Raw genomic sequence first — 14,320 nt, 5'->3', positions numbered from 1 at the left:
CATTTACAGTACCATATTTATCTAAAAAAAAGTTCATGTATTAGTGGACCCATGCAGTTCAAACCTGTGTTGTTCAAGGTATACATATATATGTATACATATATATCTCTAGCATATAAATTTTCAAATTATTTTTAATTCATCTTTAATGTACAAGTAGTTCTTAAACATAAATGCTAATATTTGAACAAAAGTCCTTATAAAACTAAATATATGTATTTTGAACATTACTGCAGTTCTTAATATTCTTATTTTTAATTTTTCTATAAAAATGAAAAGTAATTATATATGGTTTTACTTTTATATTAGCTATACAGCTTACTACGAGTACAATGGTCTGTAGAGGATACAAATAAAATTTACTTTTGACTGAAATGTATTTATCTAAATGACGATTTTATGATGTAGTGATTGCTATCTATCATTAGGGTAAAACTAACTTGCAGATTTTTGATATTGTGACAAATAGCAAGAGAAGCAGTTGGACTGATCATGAATCTAAACTTTTTTTCTACTGTGAGGTCAAAGCCAGAGCGGGCTTAGATGGAAATAGTGAGTCTTAGCCATCAAAGGATAGTTTGTATTCCTCTAACAACTGGCGGGGGGTGGGGGGGGAGACACAAAAGTGTAAATGCATTATATGCATTTCAATTTATATTCAACATAACATACCTTGCCAAAGAGTCATAGCTGAAGACAAAGCCAGTTAGTACCCAGCTGCCTACATGAGGATTACCCAGCACTTTTCAAATGGACTCATTGCCAGGTCTCAACCAGACCTACTGAATCACAGCCCTGGTATTTAATTTTTTGCTTGCCCCACTTGATCTTGGTAAAATGCCTTAAAACTTTCTAATGTAACTATAAAAAGGATTTTGAAAAAGCTCGTGTTTCCCGGAAAGCATAATACTAGCAGTGAGATTAAAAGGAAAGGTGATATATAAGTATGGGTATGTATGGAAATATGTTCTATACATGAAAGAGATAGGAAATTATAGGTCTCATACCATAACAGTCATATCAGTGCAAGACCATGTAACACATTAGCTAAAATAATATGACAAAGTAGAAATTTAGAGACATATTATTTTATTAACTTGAAATACTCCAGGTAGTGGAGCTGAGGTTTTCTTAGTAAAAAATTACCTGTGACCACAGCAATTCATATATAACATACTAGGGTGGATGAGTTTAAAAGCAAATGTTAGTATACACGACCAACGGAAACCTGGCTGGTCTGGTATATACCAGAAGTCAACAACAACAAAAAGGTTTCATTCGCTCTGAGTTAGATTTAACTCATTAATAATATATCTTCTAAAAATCAAGAACCTATGACCAAGGATAATTTATGCAACTTTTAAAGACATACCTTTTTAAAATATTTTTTATTAATGTAATGATGAATGGATACTTGCAAAATCTACTCTACATTCCATATTATTCTTGTTTCGTTACAGAACAAATTCCAAGGATGTATATTTGACCTCGTAACAAACCAAGTTTTTGATATCACCATCATGGTTCTTATCTGCCTCAACATGGTAACCATGATGGTAGAAAAAGAGGGACAAAGTAAATACATGACTGATGTTTTATACTGGATAAATGTGGTTTTTATTATCCTTTTCACTGGAGAATGTGTGCTGAAACTGATCTCCCTCAGACACTACTACTTCACTGTAGGATGGAACATTTTTGACTTTGTGGTTGTGATTCTCTCCATTGTAGGTAAGACCATTTTGAATCAAACTAAACTTCACTTATGCTCAGAGAAGCTTCTGAATTCTTGAATGTAAATTTACTTTTGAGTACATAAGTAAAAGGAAAGTACGAAGGAGCCTTAAAGACAAAACTAAATAAAACAAAGACCTCTGTGTCAGAATTCCTGGGTTCATGCTCCAGGTCTCGAAGCCACAACTTTTCTATTTGTTAGAAGCATGTAATACTCCCTGATACTTGATTTCCAAGATTACCCTTCAAAGAAGTAGCAACTGTGTCTATATGTAGGTAAGTAGTAGAAAGACCTATACAGGGGTAGAAAGACCAATGGAGAATCTGAAATCACCTCTAGTTTTAGCACATCATGAGAACTGTCCCTTGATTAATGATCATTAATAGCCAGAATACCCTGACTCTTTGTAAACATTCTTTCTGAATTCGAAGTGAAGGTAAGGTCTCAAGAAATGCCATTTTCATTTCTTATGGCCTCATACTTGGCAAGTCTATAAAATAGAATCATTTCTCAACCAACCCCAGTCATGGCCATGAATCACAGTACATGATTTTATACTTCTTCCCCTTTCATTAGCATAGCTGTTTCTCTGTCCTCTTGTTTTCTCACTATCTGCACATGCCTTGCCCCATATTTTAGGGTTGCATTTATTTTTTAGAATTACAAATTTTAGACAGAAAGAGATTGTGGAGATTATTTAATACACATTCAACTTACAGATAATGAAACAGGCAGGCCCAGAAAGGTTAAAGGTCACATAACCTAACACCTCAATATAGAGTACCATGTCACTTAGAAGAGGCATTCAAAATCAATTTTTGAAAAAAGAGTATTAAGAAAGTATTAAGATATCAGAAAACAAATTAAAATTTAGATAGGAATCTCAGAGTAATAACAAGCAAAATAGTGGAAGCATTCCCTTCAAGTTAGGAAGAAAAAAAGAGTGTTCCTCAATCACCTCTATTTTTAACAGTGTTGGCTGATGCAATTAAATAAGAAAACAGAGGGATACATGGAGCAAATGATCTTCATTGTCAGATCATATTATGACATTCTTTAAAAATGAAAGAGAATCAACCAAAAAAATGGATTCAATTAGAATTAAGAAGGTACAAACTTTAAATCACGTGTATCGATATTCGTAAGTGTTTTATATGTGGACAAAAAATTTAGAAAGTATACCTAAAGAAAAATCTCATTTGCATTTGCAATAAAAATAAAGTAAAATATCCAGTAACAACTTTAATAAGAAATGCATAAGACTTCTATGAGGAAAGCTAACAGACATAAAAGAAGTCTTATATAATTGAAAGGCTTTTCTTATACTTGGATAAGAAGGCTATCACTGTAATCATGACCCTGTTTGAAATAAATTAATTTGTAAATGCAGTGTTATCCCAATGAGAATATCAATAAGTCTTTTTGCCTGGTGGAAATAATATATTGGCAATATAAGTCTAAATGATTCTAAAATTTATCTGGAAGAAAAATTAAAGTAATGAGGAGTGACATATTGCTAGATACTTAGACTATTATAACATTGATGAAGTAAAACAGTGTTCTCAATGGATTCATATAGATAATTCAAAATTTAACTTCACTATATAGAGAATTACTAATTTGCTCAGTAGAAAGATTACGTGAATCAAAAATTAAAGTGTTAAAAATGGATTCAAGAAGAAATAAATTTATAACAATGAACCTGAATAGTCCTTCCTATTTATGACACAAATTTGAGTCTATGAAGAAAAAAATAACAGATTATATAAAAATCAAAATATTCTATGGAGAAAACCTCACCACCACCTCTCCCCAATCAAAAAGATTGAAAGACAAAACAGGGAAAAATTGTATGTAGCATGTAAGACCAACAAAGGATTAGCACTTTCAGTAGAAAAATAGTCTTCCTAAATCAATAAGAAAATAGTAAATATCTCATTAGAAAAATGGGCAAAGGATTTGACACGGCCAAAAAGAGAAAGTTGAAAATAGACAACAAGCACACAAAACGTCCAATAAACAAGAAAAAAATGTGGATTTTTTTTTTCCAACAAAAAATTTATAATGAGGTGTTTTGAAACATCATAAAGATTTTCTGGTAAAAATTTAAAGAACCACAATACTGGTTGAGCATGTGGAGGATGAGCACTTTCATACATCATTGTGAAGAGGTATACAGACTTTCTGGAGATAGGTTTGGTGATATATAAGAAAATCTTAAATACACTGATCATTTATTAACATATTATCAAATGATGCTCACGTAACTAGAAAAAATATACCTACTTGAATATTTACCTCAGCCAAAAATATTGAAAACAACATAAAATTCTTCAGTATGTGGTTATTTGGACAGAACATTATGGAACTATGAGAAATTACTTTGTTGCCATTTGAATGGAAATATTTCCATGACATGATAAAGTGACTCAGATTATAAAAAATGCCTATGTAACATAATTACATTCATGTGACAATGTGTGTGTATGCTTGCACAGAAAAATGTCTAAAGTGATACTCAACAAAATAGTAACAGTTATTATAATTGATGGCATTTCAGGTGATTTAGATTTCCTTTTAAGCGCTTTACTGTATTGCTTGAATTTTCTACATGAGTAGGTATCACCCATATAATCAAAAATTATTATGGATGAAAAAAAAATGTCCACAAACTTAATAAAGGGAGAGAAAATGTCACAATGGCAGTATCAGTCATTTTCCTTTGGGATTGCTCAATCTTTTGATTGTTAGGAAATTGCTTTCAATATAAAATGACAGTCCTGAAATGGTAAGAGAGAAGATGGCAGATAAAATTACTTAAAAGTCATAATTTTCTGTAGCATGGATATTTAACTATTTCCAACCCCACCCCACCCCCAGGTATGTTTCTGGCTGAGCTGATAGAAAAATACTTTGTGTCCCCTACCCTGTTCCGAGTGATCCGGCTCGCCAGGATTGGTCGAATCTTGCGTCTGATCAAAGGGGCCAAGGGGATCCGCACGCTGCTCTTTGCCCTGATGATGTCCCTTCCTGCCTTGTTTAACATCGGCCTCCTGCTCTTCCTGGTCATGTTCATCTATGCCATCTTTGGAATGTCCAACTTTGCCTATGTTAAAAAGGAAGCTGGAATTAATGACATGTTCAACTTCGAGACCTTCGGCAACAGCATGATCTGCCTGTTCCAAATTACCACCTCTGCTGGCTGGGACGGATTGCTAGCACCTATTCTCAACAGTGCACCGCCTGACTGTGATCCAAAAAAAGTTCATCCTGGAAGTTCAGTTGAAGGAGACTGCGGGAACCCATCTGTTGGGATATTCTATTTTGTCAGTTACATCATCATATCATTTCTGGTTGTGGTGAACATGTACATTGCTGTCATCCTGGAGAACTTCAGTGTTGCTACTGAAGAAAGTACTGAGCCCCTAAGTGAGGATGACTTTGAGATGTTCTACGAGGTTTGGGAGAAGTTTGATCCTGATGCCACCCAGTTTATAGAGTTTGCCAAGCTCTCTGATTTTGCAGCTGCCCTGGATCCTCCTCTTCTCATAGCCAAACCAAACAAAGTCCAGCTCATCGCCATGGACCTGCCCATGGTCAGTGGGGACCGGATCCATTGTCTTGACATCTTATTTGCTTTTACAAAGCGTGTTTTGGGTGAAAGTGGAGAGATGGACTCTCTACGTTCACAGATGGAGGAAAGGTTCATGTCAGCAAATCCTTCTAAAGTGTCCTATGAACCCATAACAACTACACTAAAACGAAAACAAGAGGATGTGTCTGCTACTGTCATTCAGCGTGCTTACAGACGTTACCGCTTACGGCAAAATGTCAAAAATATATCCAGCATATACATAAAAGATGGAGACCGAGATGATGGTTTGCCCAATAAAGAAGATATGGTATTTGATAACATTAATGAGAACTCGAGTCCAGAAAAAACAGATGCAACCCCGTCCACTGTCTCTCCACCTTCATATGACAGTGTAACAAAGCCAGACAAAGAGAAATATGAAACAGACAAAACAGAAAAGGAAGACAAAGGGAAAGATAGCAAGGAAAGCAAAAAATAGAGCTTTGTTTTTGATATATTGTTTACAGCCTCTGAAGGTGATATATTTGTGTTAATAAGACTCTTTTAAGGAAGTCTATGCCAAAACTTTTTATCAAAATATTCTCAAAGTCAGTGCAGTGACTAGCTCTGATTCCCTTAAATAGGTGGGCAGCATTAGCAGATGGCTACATTTGCATTGGTAAATGATTCTGTACGAATTGTGAGAGTACTCTATAGGGAGTCTTGATTACAGCAAACAAGGCTGGTTTAATTTTATTTGCTTTTCATAAATCAGACGACCATGTGGAAAGTGTTCACATTCGCCTTGTCATCTTTTCACGGGATTCTGAACATTCCTGTTTCCCATGCAAATACAAACACACACGCATCTATCATTTGGATATCTATAAAAGTAGTTTACCTTGGCTTTGCAATGAAATGTCCTGATAGAAGGAATGGCCATTAGTAACGAATGTTTAGTTAACACATCTGTTTTTAGGGAGCAAGATTCTTCTCCATGTACAGAGGACGTTCTATATTTTGAGGTGCTTACATTTATTCTATACTGCATCAGAACCAATTTTTATGTGCCTAGACAATGCCATGCGAATAAAAACGTATGTAGGCTATTCACTTCAACAAATATTTTTCATTCATCTTGACTCATAGACCAACCAGGATAAGACTTACCTTTAGAGTATCATGCTTCCTACCCTGCCTTTTAAAATATCCTTCTTTGTTCATATGATAACCATACAACATGAGAAATTATTTTAAGTACATATCACATTCCTCAAAAGAAGAAAAAACTGAAGATGCTTAAGAAAAGAAGGAATGGAAGAAAGCTTTATTCACTTTTATTTATACAATCTAACACTTGGCTGTGGTGCCCTGAAACACCAATGATAACCCTACTCTTCATCTGCTTGGTCACAAATTTCTGCTTTCTCAGGCAGTATTGTCTAGTCATTCTTTAGCACAAAGCAAAGTTAATATTTTTCTTCAGTGAAGTGCTTCCTGATGTGCAGATATCTATTTGATAATGTGGTTCATGTATGAGCAGATAATGGCTTGGGCAAAGTCTGGACTGCATCACCTGCATGCCATCCGAAATGTGTATGGCAAACTTTCAAGTCACGATACATGACGGTCTTTCGACACAGACTTGTGTTGAGCATGAGTCAAAGATCATTCAACGGGGATTCTTGCTACCCTGCTTTCTTGCCACTAACTTACTTCCCTAATTTGTGCTATTAATCCTTTTGGACCTTTCTCTTTCATCTATAAAAATGAGGACAATGTTACTTTGACTTACAATTCTAGGATTATGAGGTATATTTGATATCAGTCAATAAGTACCCTGAGCTTATAGTTCACCAAGCACATATTCATTTTGTTTTAGCTGCTGTCCGCCTACCAAGGATTATAAATCTAGTTTTAAAAAATCCTCGTTGATGATGGCTTGAAAAGAAATGGCCATGATGCATTTTTTTCATGAGTTTATTTCAGGAATATGAGCTCTTTCTCCTATCAAGTTACTTATGCATAGGCAAAAATTGAGTTACATAAGTAGAAAGTAATTTTATTTAGAAGATTTTGTAGGAGTTTTCAAAGCAAGTATATATATCATTCATTTGCTTTTCTAAATTAAAAAAGAACATAAATTATATTTCTATAATAAATACAACATATTTTTTGTTGTTCAGGCTAGTTAAAAATAAAGGAGATTTTAAGAAAACCTACAGAAATGAAGAGTATGGGTAGAGAATGACAGACAGAAAGAGGGACAGACTAAGAAACACAGATATGAGATCAACAGAAAAAAAACAGAGACATTTCCACAGAACTTCGTATCTCGAAAGTTTTTAAATTGTGACATATTTTACAACATCCGTGAGGGAGATTATCACTTCTAGACATTTGTCCTAAGGTACATATGAAATTAAATCTAGGGCCAAAGATTCTTTGCACCTACAGTCAATCATTCATCTTAGGTTATTTGAGCCCCTTTTTTATTTAATATGAAAGATACCATGCAGTGTTTTCCTAGACTATGTAGAGCATTGCATTGCATGCCTGCTAAGCCTGTTGAAAATAGGTTTTGACAATTAGGGAACCGTACAAAATATATTACATTTGTAATATTTTTAATACATTAAATTAAGAAATTAATATCACCTTAGATTTAAATTCAGTCTATCCTTATTATTTTAAACCCATATAACTGCATTTTGCATATTTATATATTATGAAGACGTATGGTGGACAGGTTTATGTGTGATTTACTATTAATGTTTTTACATTGCCTTATTTTTATGTAAGATAAAAAATACTGGCAACTGGTTCCTCAACAGTTTCTTCTTAGCATTTCAAAAAAAAAAAAAATTTACAAATTTGCTCTTTTCTCTTATTTCATGCCGAACCAATTTCATGCTGAACAATACTTTTTTTCAATATAACATAGTTAGGTTTTGTATATATATATGTTTTCCCAGGAATGTCTAATTGTGACTTTTTATCAATTAAAAACAATATATGGAATTGAGAGCTTATTTTGTACCGTGTAAGCTTGAAGTAAAATTAGCCTTTGCTTTTTATGTAGGTTACTGTTCAGTACTGATAATGAGATGCCTCCAGAAGGCACTGTCATGCTGATCTTTAAGTTACATAATCACTGGATTCATTTCACCTAATGATGTAGAATGGCAGTTACACTGTAAAATTTAAGTTAGAATAAAATGGAAGCAAACACAAATGGAAGCAAAGATTTGAACACAAATGCATACATGCAATTTGGAGAAAAGTGGGAGAATCTCATTTTGCTTTTTGACTGTTACATAGTTTGCAAAAGATATAAGTGACTTGTGGGCTCTTTCTAAATGCTGCTTGTTGAAAACCTCAACCCAAAATGTTCAGCATGATTTTATAGATTTTTGATAGCTTTATTAAAAAGATTTAAGATAAAATGCACATGTAAATAAAGCAGTTTTAAATAGCAATTTTGGAGAAATGTTACTGGAAGTAATGAAAGGAGGGCCAGCTAAATTAGAATGGCCAAGTAATCGGCCTGGGTTTAGGACCTATGTATAGAGACTACACGTTTTTTTAAGTATCTGTGGTTATGATGTAATATTCTTGAGAAAAATAATCAAGAATTGCTTCATAAAAATAAATGAATAGCCATGCATATAATAATGCTGTTTACATTGAATTCTGTACAATTTTCATACATCTGTGGATGCTCAAAATGTTTGAGTTTGTCATAAATTATATTGTAGTTATACTTGAGCCTTACCCATAGAATGTAAAAATAAAAACCATTAACAAAATAAAGTCATGTTTGCATGTATTTTCTGTTTCTGTGAGAATAATCTTTAAGGAGGTAAGTTCCGTGCAGGCCTACGTTGAAGCTACTATTAGCTTTTTTCTTTAAATGGAAAGATAGTTTCAAATGTGCTCCATAAGAAGTCTTCCAGGATAAGAAGGATGGGGACAAAGAGTATAGAGTTCTAAAGCAATTCATTGACATTCACAACAGAGTTTGTGCAGAAGGAAAAAACTGAGAGAAGAAGTGAAGATACGCAAACATTTAGCCACACAGTGACAGCAGGTATCTTTTTCATATAATAGCGTAATTGTGTCATTGAGACTTTAACACACATCATGGCCAAGGGCTTGGGTTCCAGACCCAAAACTGTGTTTGGATCCCAGTTAAGCTATGACTCTCTGAGTTTCCTGAATACATTATTTAACTTATGTGTGACTCAGCGTTCTCATCTATAAAATGAGGATAATTGTACTACTTCACTATTTATGGTCATAAAATAGAATGAGAAGATCCACGTGTAGCAATCAGAGCAACGTCTGACAAGACAAAATCAATAATTTACATTAGTAGTAGTAGTAGTTAGTGTGGCAACAAATTTGCCACTAAACATATAAGAGCCCAGGCTACCCCTGTGCTCATCGGAGCACAATGCATTCTTCATAAATACTAAATGATGACAATATTTCCTCTATTTGACATGACTTTGTGTAAATATGGTACCCGAAAGAGTCTTACACATCTTACTGGCATGTAAAAAACATTTAGCGATATGATATATACACAAAAATATTTCAAAATTGAGCTGTTTTTGAGATTTGTGAATTCAAACAACATGCTAAATGAGGAAACATGCATATTTACAAAGGTTTAGCTTATTGCAAGAAAAATTTGGAGGAGGTCATTCCCATATTTAGCTAAATAGTCAATCCAAACCTCTATTTTGCTTTAGCTGTGAGCATCCAGTCCTGCTTTTGATTTTTAAATAAGATACACTAAGAATAATTGCTGCTGCACTCGGCCATTATTTCAAGCTTATGTGCTATTATAATGGCATGTAGAAAGATAGAAAATCTTCTTAGGGACCTCTGTACTGGCAGTTGTGATAATCACTGCAAAATAAAATTATAGTCCCTGCACAACATCATTATGCATCTTAACATAACTGATTGGCAATCACATGAAGTTCCTACAACAAAAGAATTAACTTCTTCCTTGCTATAGAGAACACTATACCATAACCCAAGCAAAATAAGCTGCAGAGTACATGGTAATCTCTCTCAAGGGAGGGGAGGATTGCATACTGGCCAGACCTTTGCTGCAATAGCATTTGATGCACACAGGAAAAGTAACATGAATAATTGATAGCTCTAAACAAGCAGTAGAGCAAACATGCTATACTTTACTCCCTATTATTCCGAGTAGTGTAATTAGATAGGTACATTAACAATTGATCTAAGAAAAAAGCCAATTTTAAGCGATTTAGGAGGGATGTTTAATGTTTTGTCATGTGTTTTAGCTTGAATCTCATTTTCAAATTTTTCAAAAACAATTGAAATGCAGCAAAGGAATAGATAAAACGATGGACAGAAGTATATAGAAAAGATTTAGGTCTTGTTAACAATTTTAAAATCTAGCTGAACTGAGCAAAAATTATTCTCGCTCCAGATGTAATATTTGCTGGTATGTCCTATTTTTGGTTTTATTTCATAGAGGACAAAACATCTTCCATTTAGTTAACTTCTACTAGCAACAGCTTAGAATGTTTTTATGAGCCGATCAGAATAATGAAAAGCAAAGACAAATCATATTACAAAGTGAAAGAATTCCATCTGAAAAGGCTACATACCATACAAACAAGCAGGTGGCTCCAGTGGGAATATTTCAGGGCAGTCAGAACACACTGAAGTTTCATAATCATTGGGAATTTTAAATAAGAGTTGATTTTAATGACATTAGACCCCTAGCAAAGTTGAAATGAGCACTACCAAAGAAAACCTATATATATTTTAGTAACTTAAAATAACATTTATTATCTCACGATTTCTGTGGTCCAGGACTTTGGGAGTAGTTTGTCTGGAGAGTGAAGTTGTCACCTGGGGCTGCAGTCTTCTGGAGGCTTGAGGAAGGCTGAAAGATCTGTTATCAAGATGGCTCACTCACATGGCCATTAGCAGGCCTCAGATCCTCACCGGCCGTTTAAGGAGGCCTCACTTCCCCCTCCACCTGTATCTTTCCACAGGGTTTGCTTGAGTGTTCTGGCTTTCCCCAGAGAGCAAGGAAGAAACTTCACTGCCTTTTGTGACCTACCCTCAGAAGTCACAATCCATCATTTTCACCACATTCTATTCATGAGATGCAAGTCGAGCACATGCTCAAAGGAGGGGCATGAAACCACTTCTCGAAGGGAAGAGTAACAGAATATGTGAACATGAAAATATTTTTTCTTAAAAAAAATCAGTGAAGGGGCACCTAGGTGGCTCAGTTGTTAAGCGTCTGCCTTCGGCTCAGGTCATGATCCCAGGGTCCTGGGATCGAGTTCCGAATCGGGCTCCCTGCTCAGCAGGGAGCCTGCTTCTCCCTCTCCCTCCGCCTTCTGCTCCCCTGCTTGTGCTCTCTGTCAAATAAATAAATAAAATCTTTAAAAAAAAAAATCAGTGAAACTCTCAATTCTCAACTACCAAACTTCTAAAGATCAAACTCTTATTCCGACTCCCTTTAAGAAAATAGTAAAGATAGAATTCTCTTGCAATCTCCTGAACAACTTAGTGCATTTTGATATATTGGTTCTAGTTGATGCCCTCAGTTGAATCAGCTCTGATAAGAGAGGACTGGGAAGAAACAGACGTGGGAAAAGCATTCGTTCATGCTTCATTTTCCTGCCTTATTTATTTCCTCTTATAGTCACCTTACCCTAACCATCTCATTTAGACGCTACATTCAGAACAAAGATTGATGACTGGTTTAGAGTTACCTGATTTGGCCTTGGCACTTGCAACTAAAAGAAAAGTTATGTTTATCTCTAAAGAGTCACATATTGTCCATTTATTTTAGAGATAAATGGGTCTGCCTCCTACGAACCTCAGCCAGAATACCACTTAGAGCCGAGTTATGGGCAGAAAGGGATCTGGGAGGGAGCCAGGGAGAACAAGAGATGCAATCTCCTTTAGCTTTGTGACACAGGCCACAGCCTAGATCAGAAATCTGAAGAACGACTGCAGTCAAGAAGTGAACGGTTTTAGACAAGCATCTTTTAATTTTTTTCTTTGAAATAAAGTTAAAACTTCACTTAACTCTTATGCCTAGAGCGAGAAGGGGCATGGATAGCTTGCTCTCAAGAAGCCAGCGCTGGTACAGAAAAACGGAGCCCTTGGAACTGTACAAAAGCCGAGGAGTCATTCTGGCAGCTTAAAATGGCAGCCTTTGGCATCTTTTCCCTATTGTCATTTCTTCCTGTCCAGTTATTTCTTCCCAGAGTAAGAGAACTCTCTTTTCCTCCCCTGTTTCTGTCACCTTGGGAGTTAAAACCAACAAAACTAATCTCTTCCTCTTTGTAAGATCAATAAAGCAAATTAGACATGACATTGAAAGCACTTAAAGAAATCTAAGCTCTGTTGTTCCCACTGCAATACCATCTTATGCCTTTAAGAATTGTCAAAAAATGTAAATATATGAATATATACACAGCAGCAGTCATATCATGAGTTTAAACCTGTCACTTACTAACAACGTGACTGTGAACTTGAACCCTGTGCTATATTTTCTGAGCCTCAAGTTCATCTACGAGAGACTGGCACCCAGTGGTCCTCAAGTACATAAGTACATGGTAGGAACTTTAAAGGGCAGCAATTTATTATGCATTTTCTGAAGTACCTCTCAATCTAGGATTCAGTCATAAATTCAATAAAATGATATTGAGCATCTACTGGGTGGTGGGAGAGTCAACGATCATAGCACTACGCTATTTTTCCGTATTGCAGCCTGTGAACATGAGAGGAGCTTTATCTAGCCGGGGCAGCCCGGAGCTGAGTATTAAGATCGGAGTAACAGTTTTGAATGTGTTGGAGTTTGAGGTACTATGAGTCAAAGTAAAAGTCCTAAAGGCAATTGAATATAAGCTCTGAATAACAAAGATTATAAAAATATGAAGTTAAATGAAGTTCAGCCAGGGTTAGAGACACATATCCAGGCATCATTGCTTCCCAGGGGTGGGTGAATCCAAAGACATGCCAAGTCAACCAGGAAGAATAGACACAAGTAGAAGCTCAAAACTGAGTTTTAAGGAGAGTGAACAGAATACGAAGAAAGAGAAAGCGATCAGCTTCACAAACTCCTTCAGAGTTGTCACACAACTAAACACTAAACACATCGCTTGTTGAGGACAGTGTTTTTGGTGGAATTGTAGATGCAAAAGCCACAGTACATGAGGCAATGAGAAATATGTTAAGCCTTAATATGACCATTACCCACCTCCCATGAAATTCACCTTTCCAGCACACAGCAGGGTAGGTATTAAAAAAATCAAAACTTAAGGAATCAAACTGAATATCCTTTCTTGTGAAGTGTGTGTGTTTGCATTTTCTGCCCATTTTTAAATTGAGATTTCAGGACATCAGTGGAAATGACAAAGTAGGGACTTCTCAAAATCTCCTTCTCCATAAAGGAAGAGAACTGGCAAAATTGTCAAAACCAACTTTTTCATATCTCTTGAATTTAACCAAAGGAGCTTTTATTCAAGAAAAATGGCTGAATCTCAGTAAGTACAGCAAGCTTTATAGTTGTTTCAAAAACCAGTTGTCTCATAATCTCAGTGAAAACCTGAAGCCTAAAAGCCAGTGGAGGAGGCAGAACAGGTTTGGAGCTCCCCCAAAGCCCTGTGTCCAGAGAATTGTCTGGCAATTGCCTGAAAAATGCACCCTTTATTTTGCCTGACTCAAAGTTTACCGAATGCAAACAGCCTTTTCCCTAGGGTTGTTCGCAATTATCTAACATTGCAGCTGCCTGGGGCAGTGATAATAGTTGTGGTAAACAAGATTACCAAAAAATTTAAAAGGAAAGGCCAGGGAAAGACACCTCCATCATGGACTTTGTAAAACCCCAACATATTTCTGCGAACCCACAAGCAGCCCACAGGTACAGGGCCACGCGCATGCCAGGGCCGTGCACATGTGCTGAGTTCTCACCTCTGGCTGACCTTGATGCTCTA

At 35.7% G+C, this 14,320-nt stretch overlaps 1 protein-coding gene and 1 long non-coding RNA gene across 6 annotated transcripts in view; one reads left to right on the top strand and one right to left on the bottom strand.

Moving 5' to 3' along the window:
- Positions 1 to 9,067, top strand: part of SCN9A (sodium voltage-gated channel alpha subunit 9) — a 173,892-nt gene extending 164,825 nt beyond the window's left edge. Inside the window, exons 26-27 of the mRNA XM_036090406.2 lie at positions 1,461 to 1,731; positions 4,616 to 9,067. Coding sequence (XP_035946299.1) covers positions 1,461 to 1,731; positions 4,616 to 5,808 — 1,464 coding nt within the window. The 3' untranslated portion in view covers positions 5,809 to 9,067. The remainder of the gene's footprint in view (positions 1 to 1,460; positions 1,732 to 4,615) is intronic.
- Positions 1 to 14,320, bottom strand: part of LOC118534498 (uncharacterized) — a 265,028-nt gene that overhangs the window by 210,616 nt on the left and 40,092 nt on the right. For all 5 annotated transcript variants that reach the window (XR_013447198.1, XR_013447201.1, XR_013447200.1 and 2 more), the window contains exon 2: positions 4,662 to 4,841. This is a non-coding gene — a long non-coding RNA (uncharacterized LOC118534498). The remainder of the gene's footprint in view (positions 1 to 4,661; positions 4,842 to 14,320) is intronic.

Source organism: Halichoerus grypus, chromosome 4 (assembly GCF_964656455.1).
Source record: "Halichoerus grypus chromosome 4, mHalGry1.hap1.1, whole genome shotgun sequence".
NCBI lineage: Eukaryota > Metazoa > Chordata > Mammalia > Carnivora > Phocidae > Halichoerus > Halichoerus grypus.
This window is presented reverse-complemented; position numbering and strand designations above follow the sequence as displayed.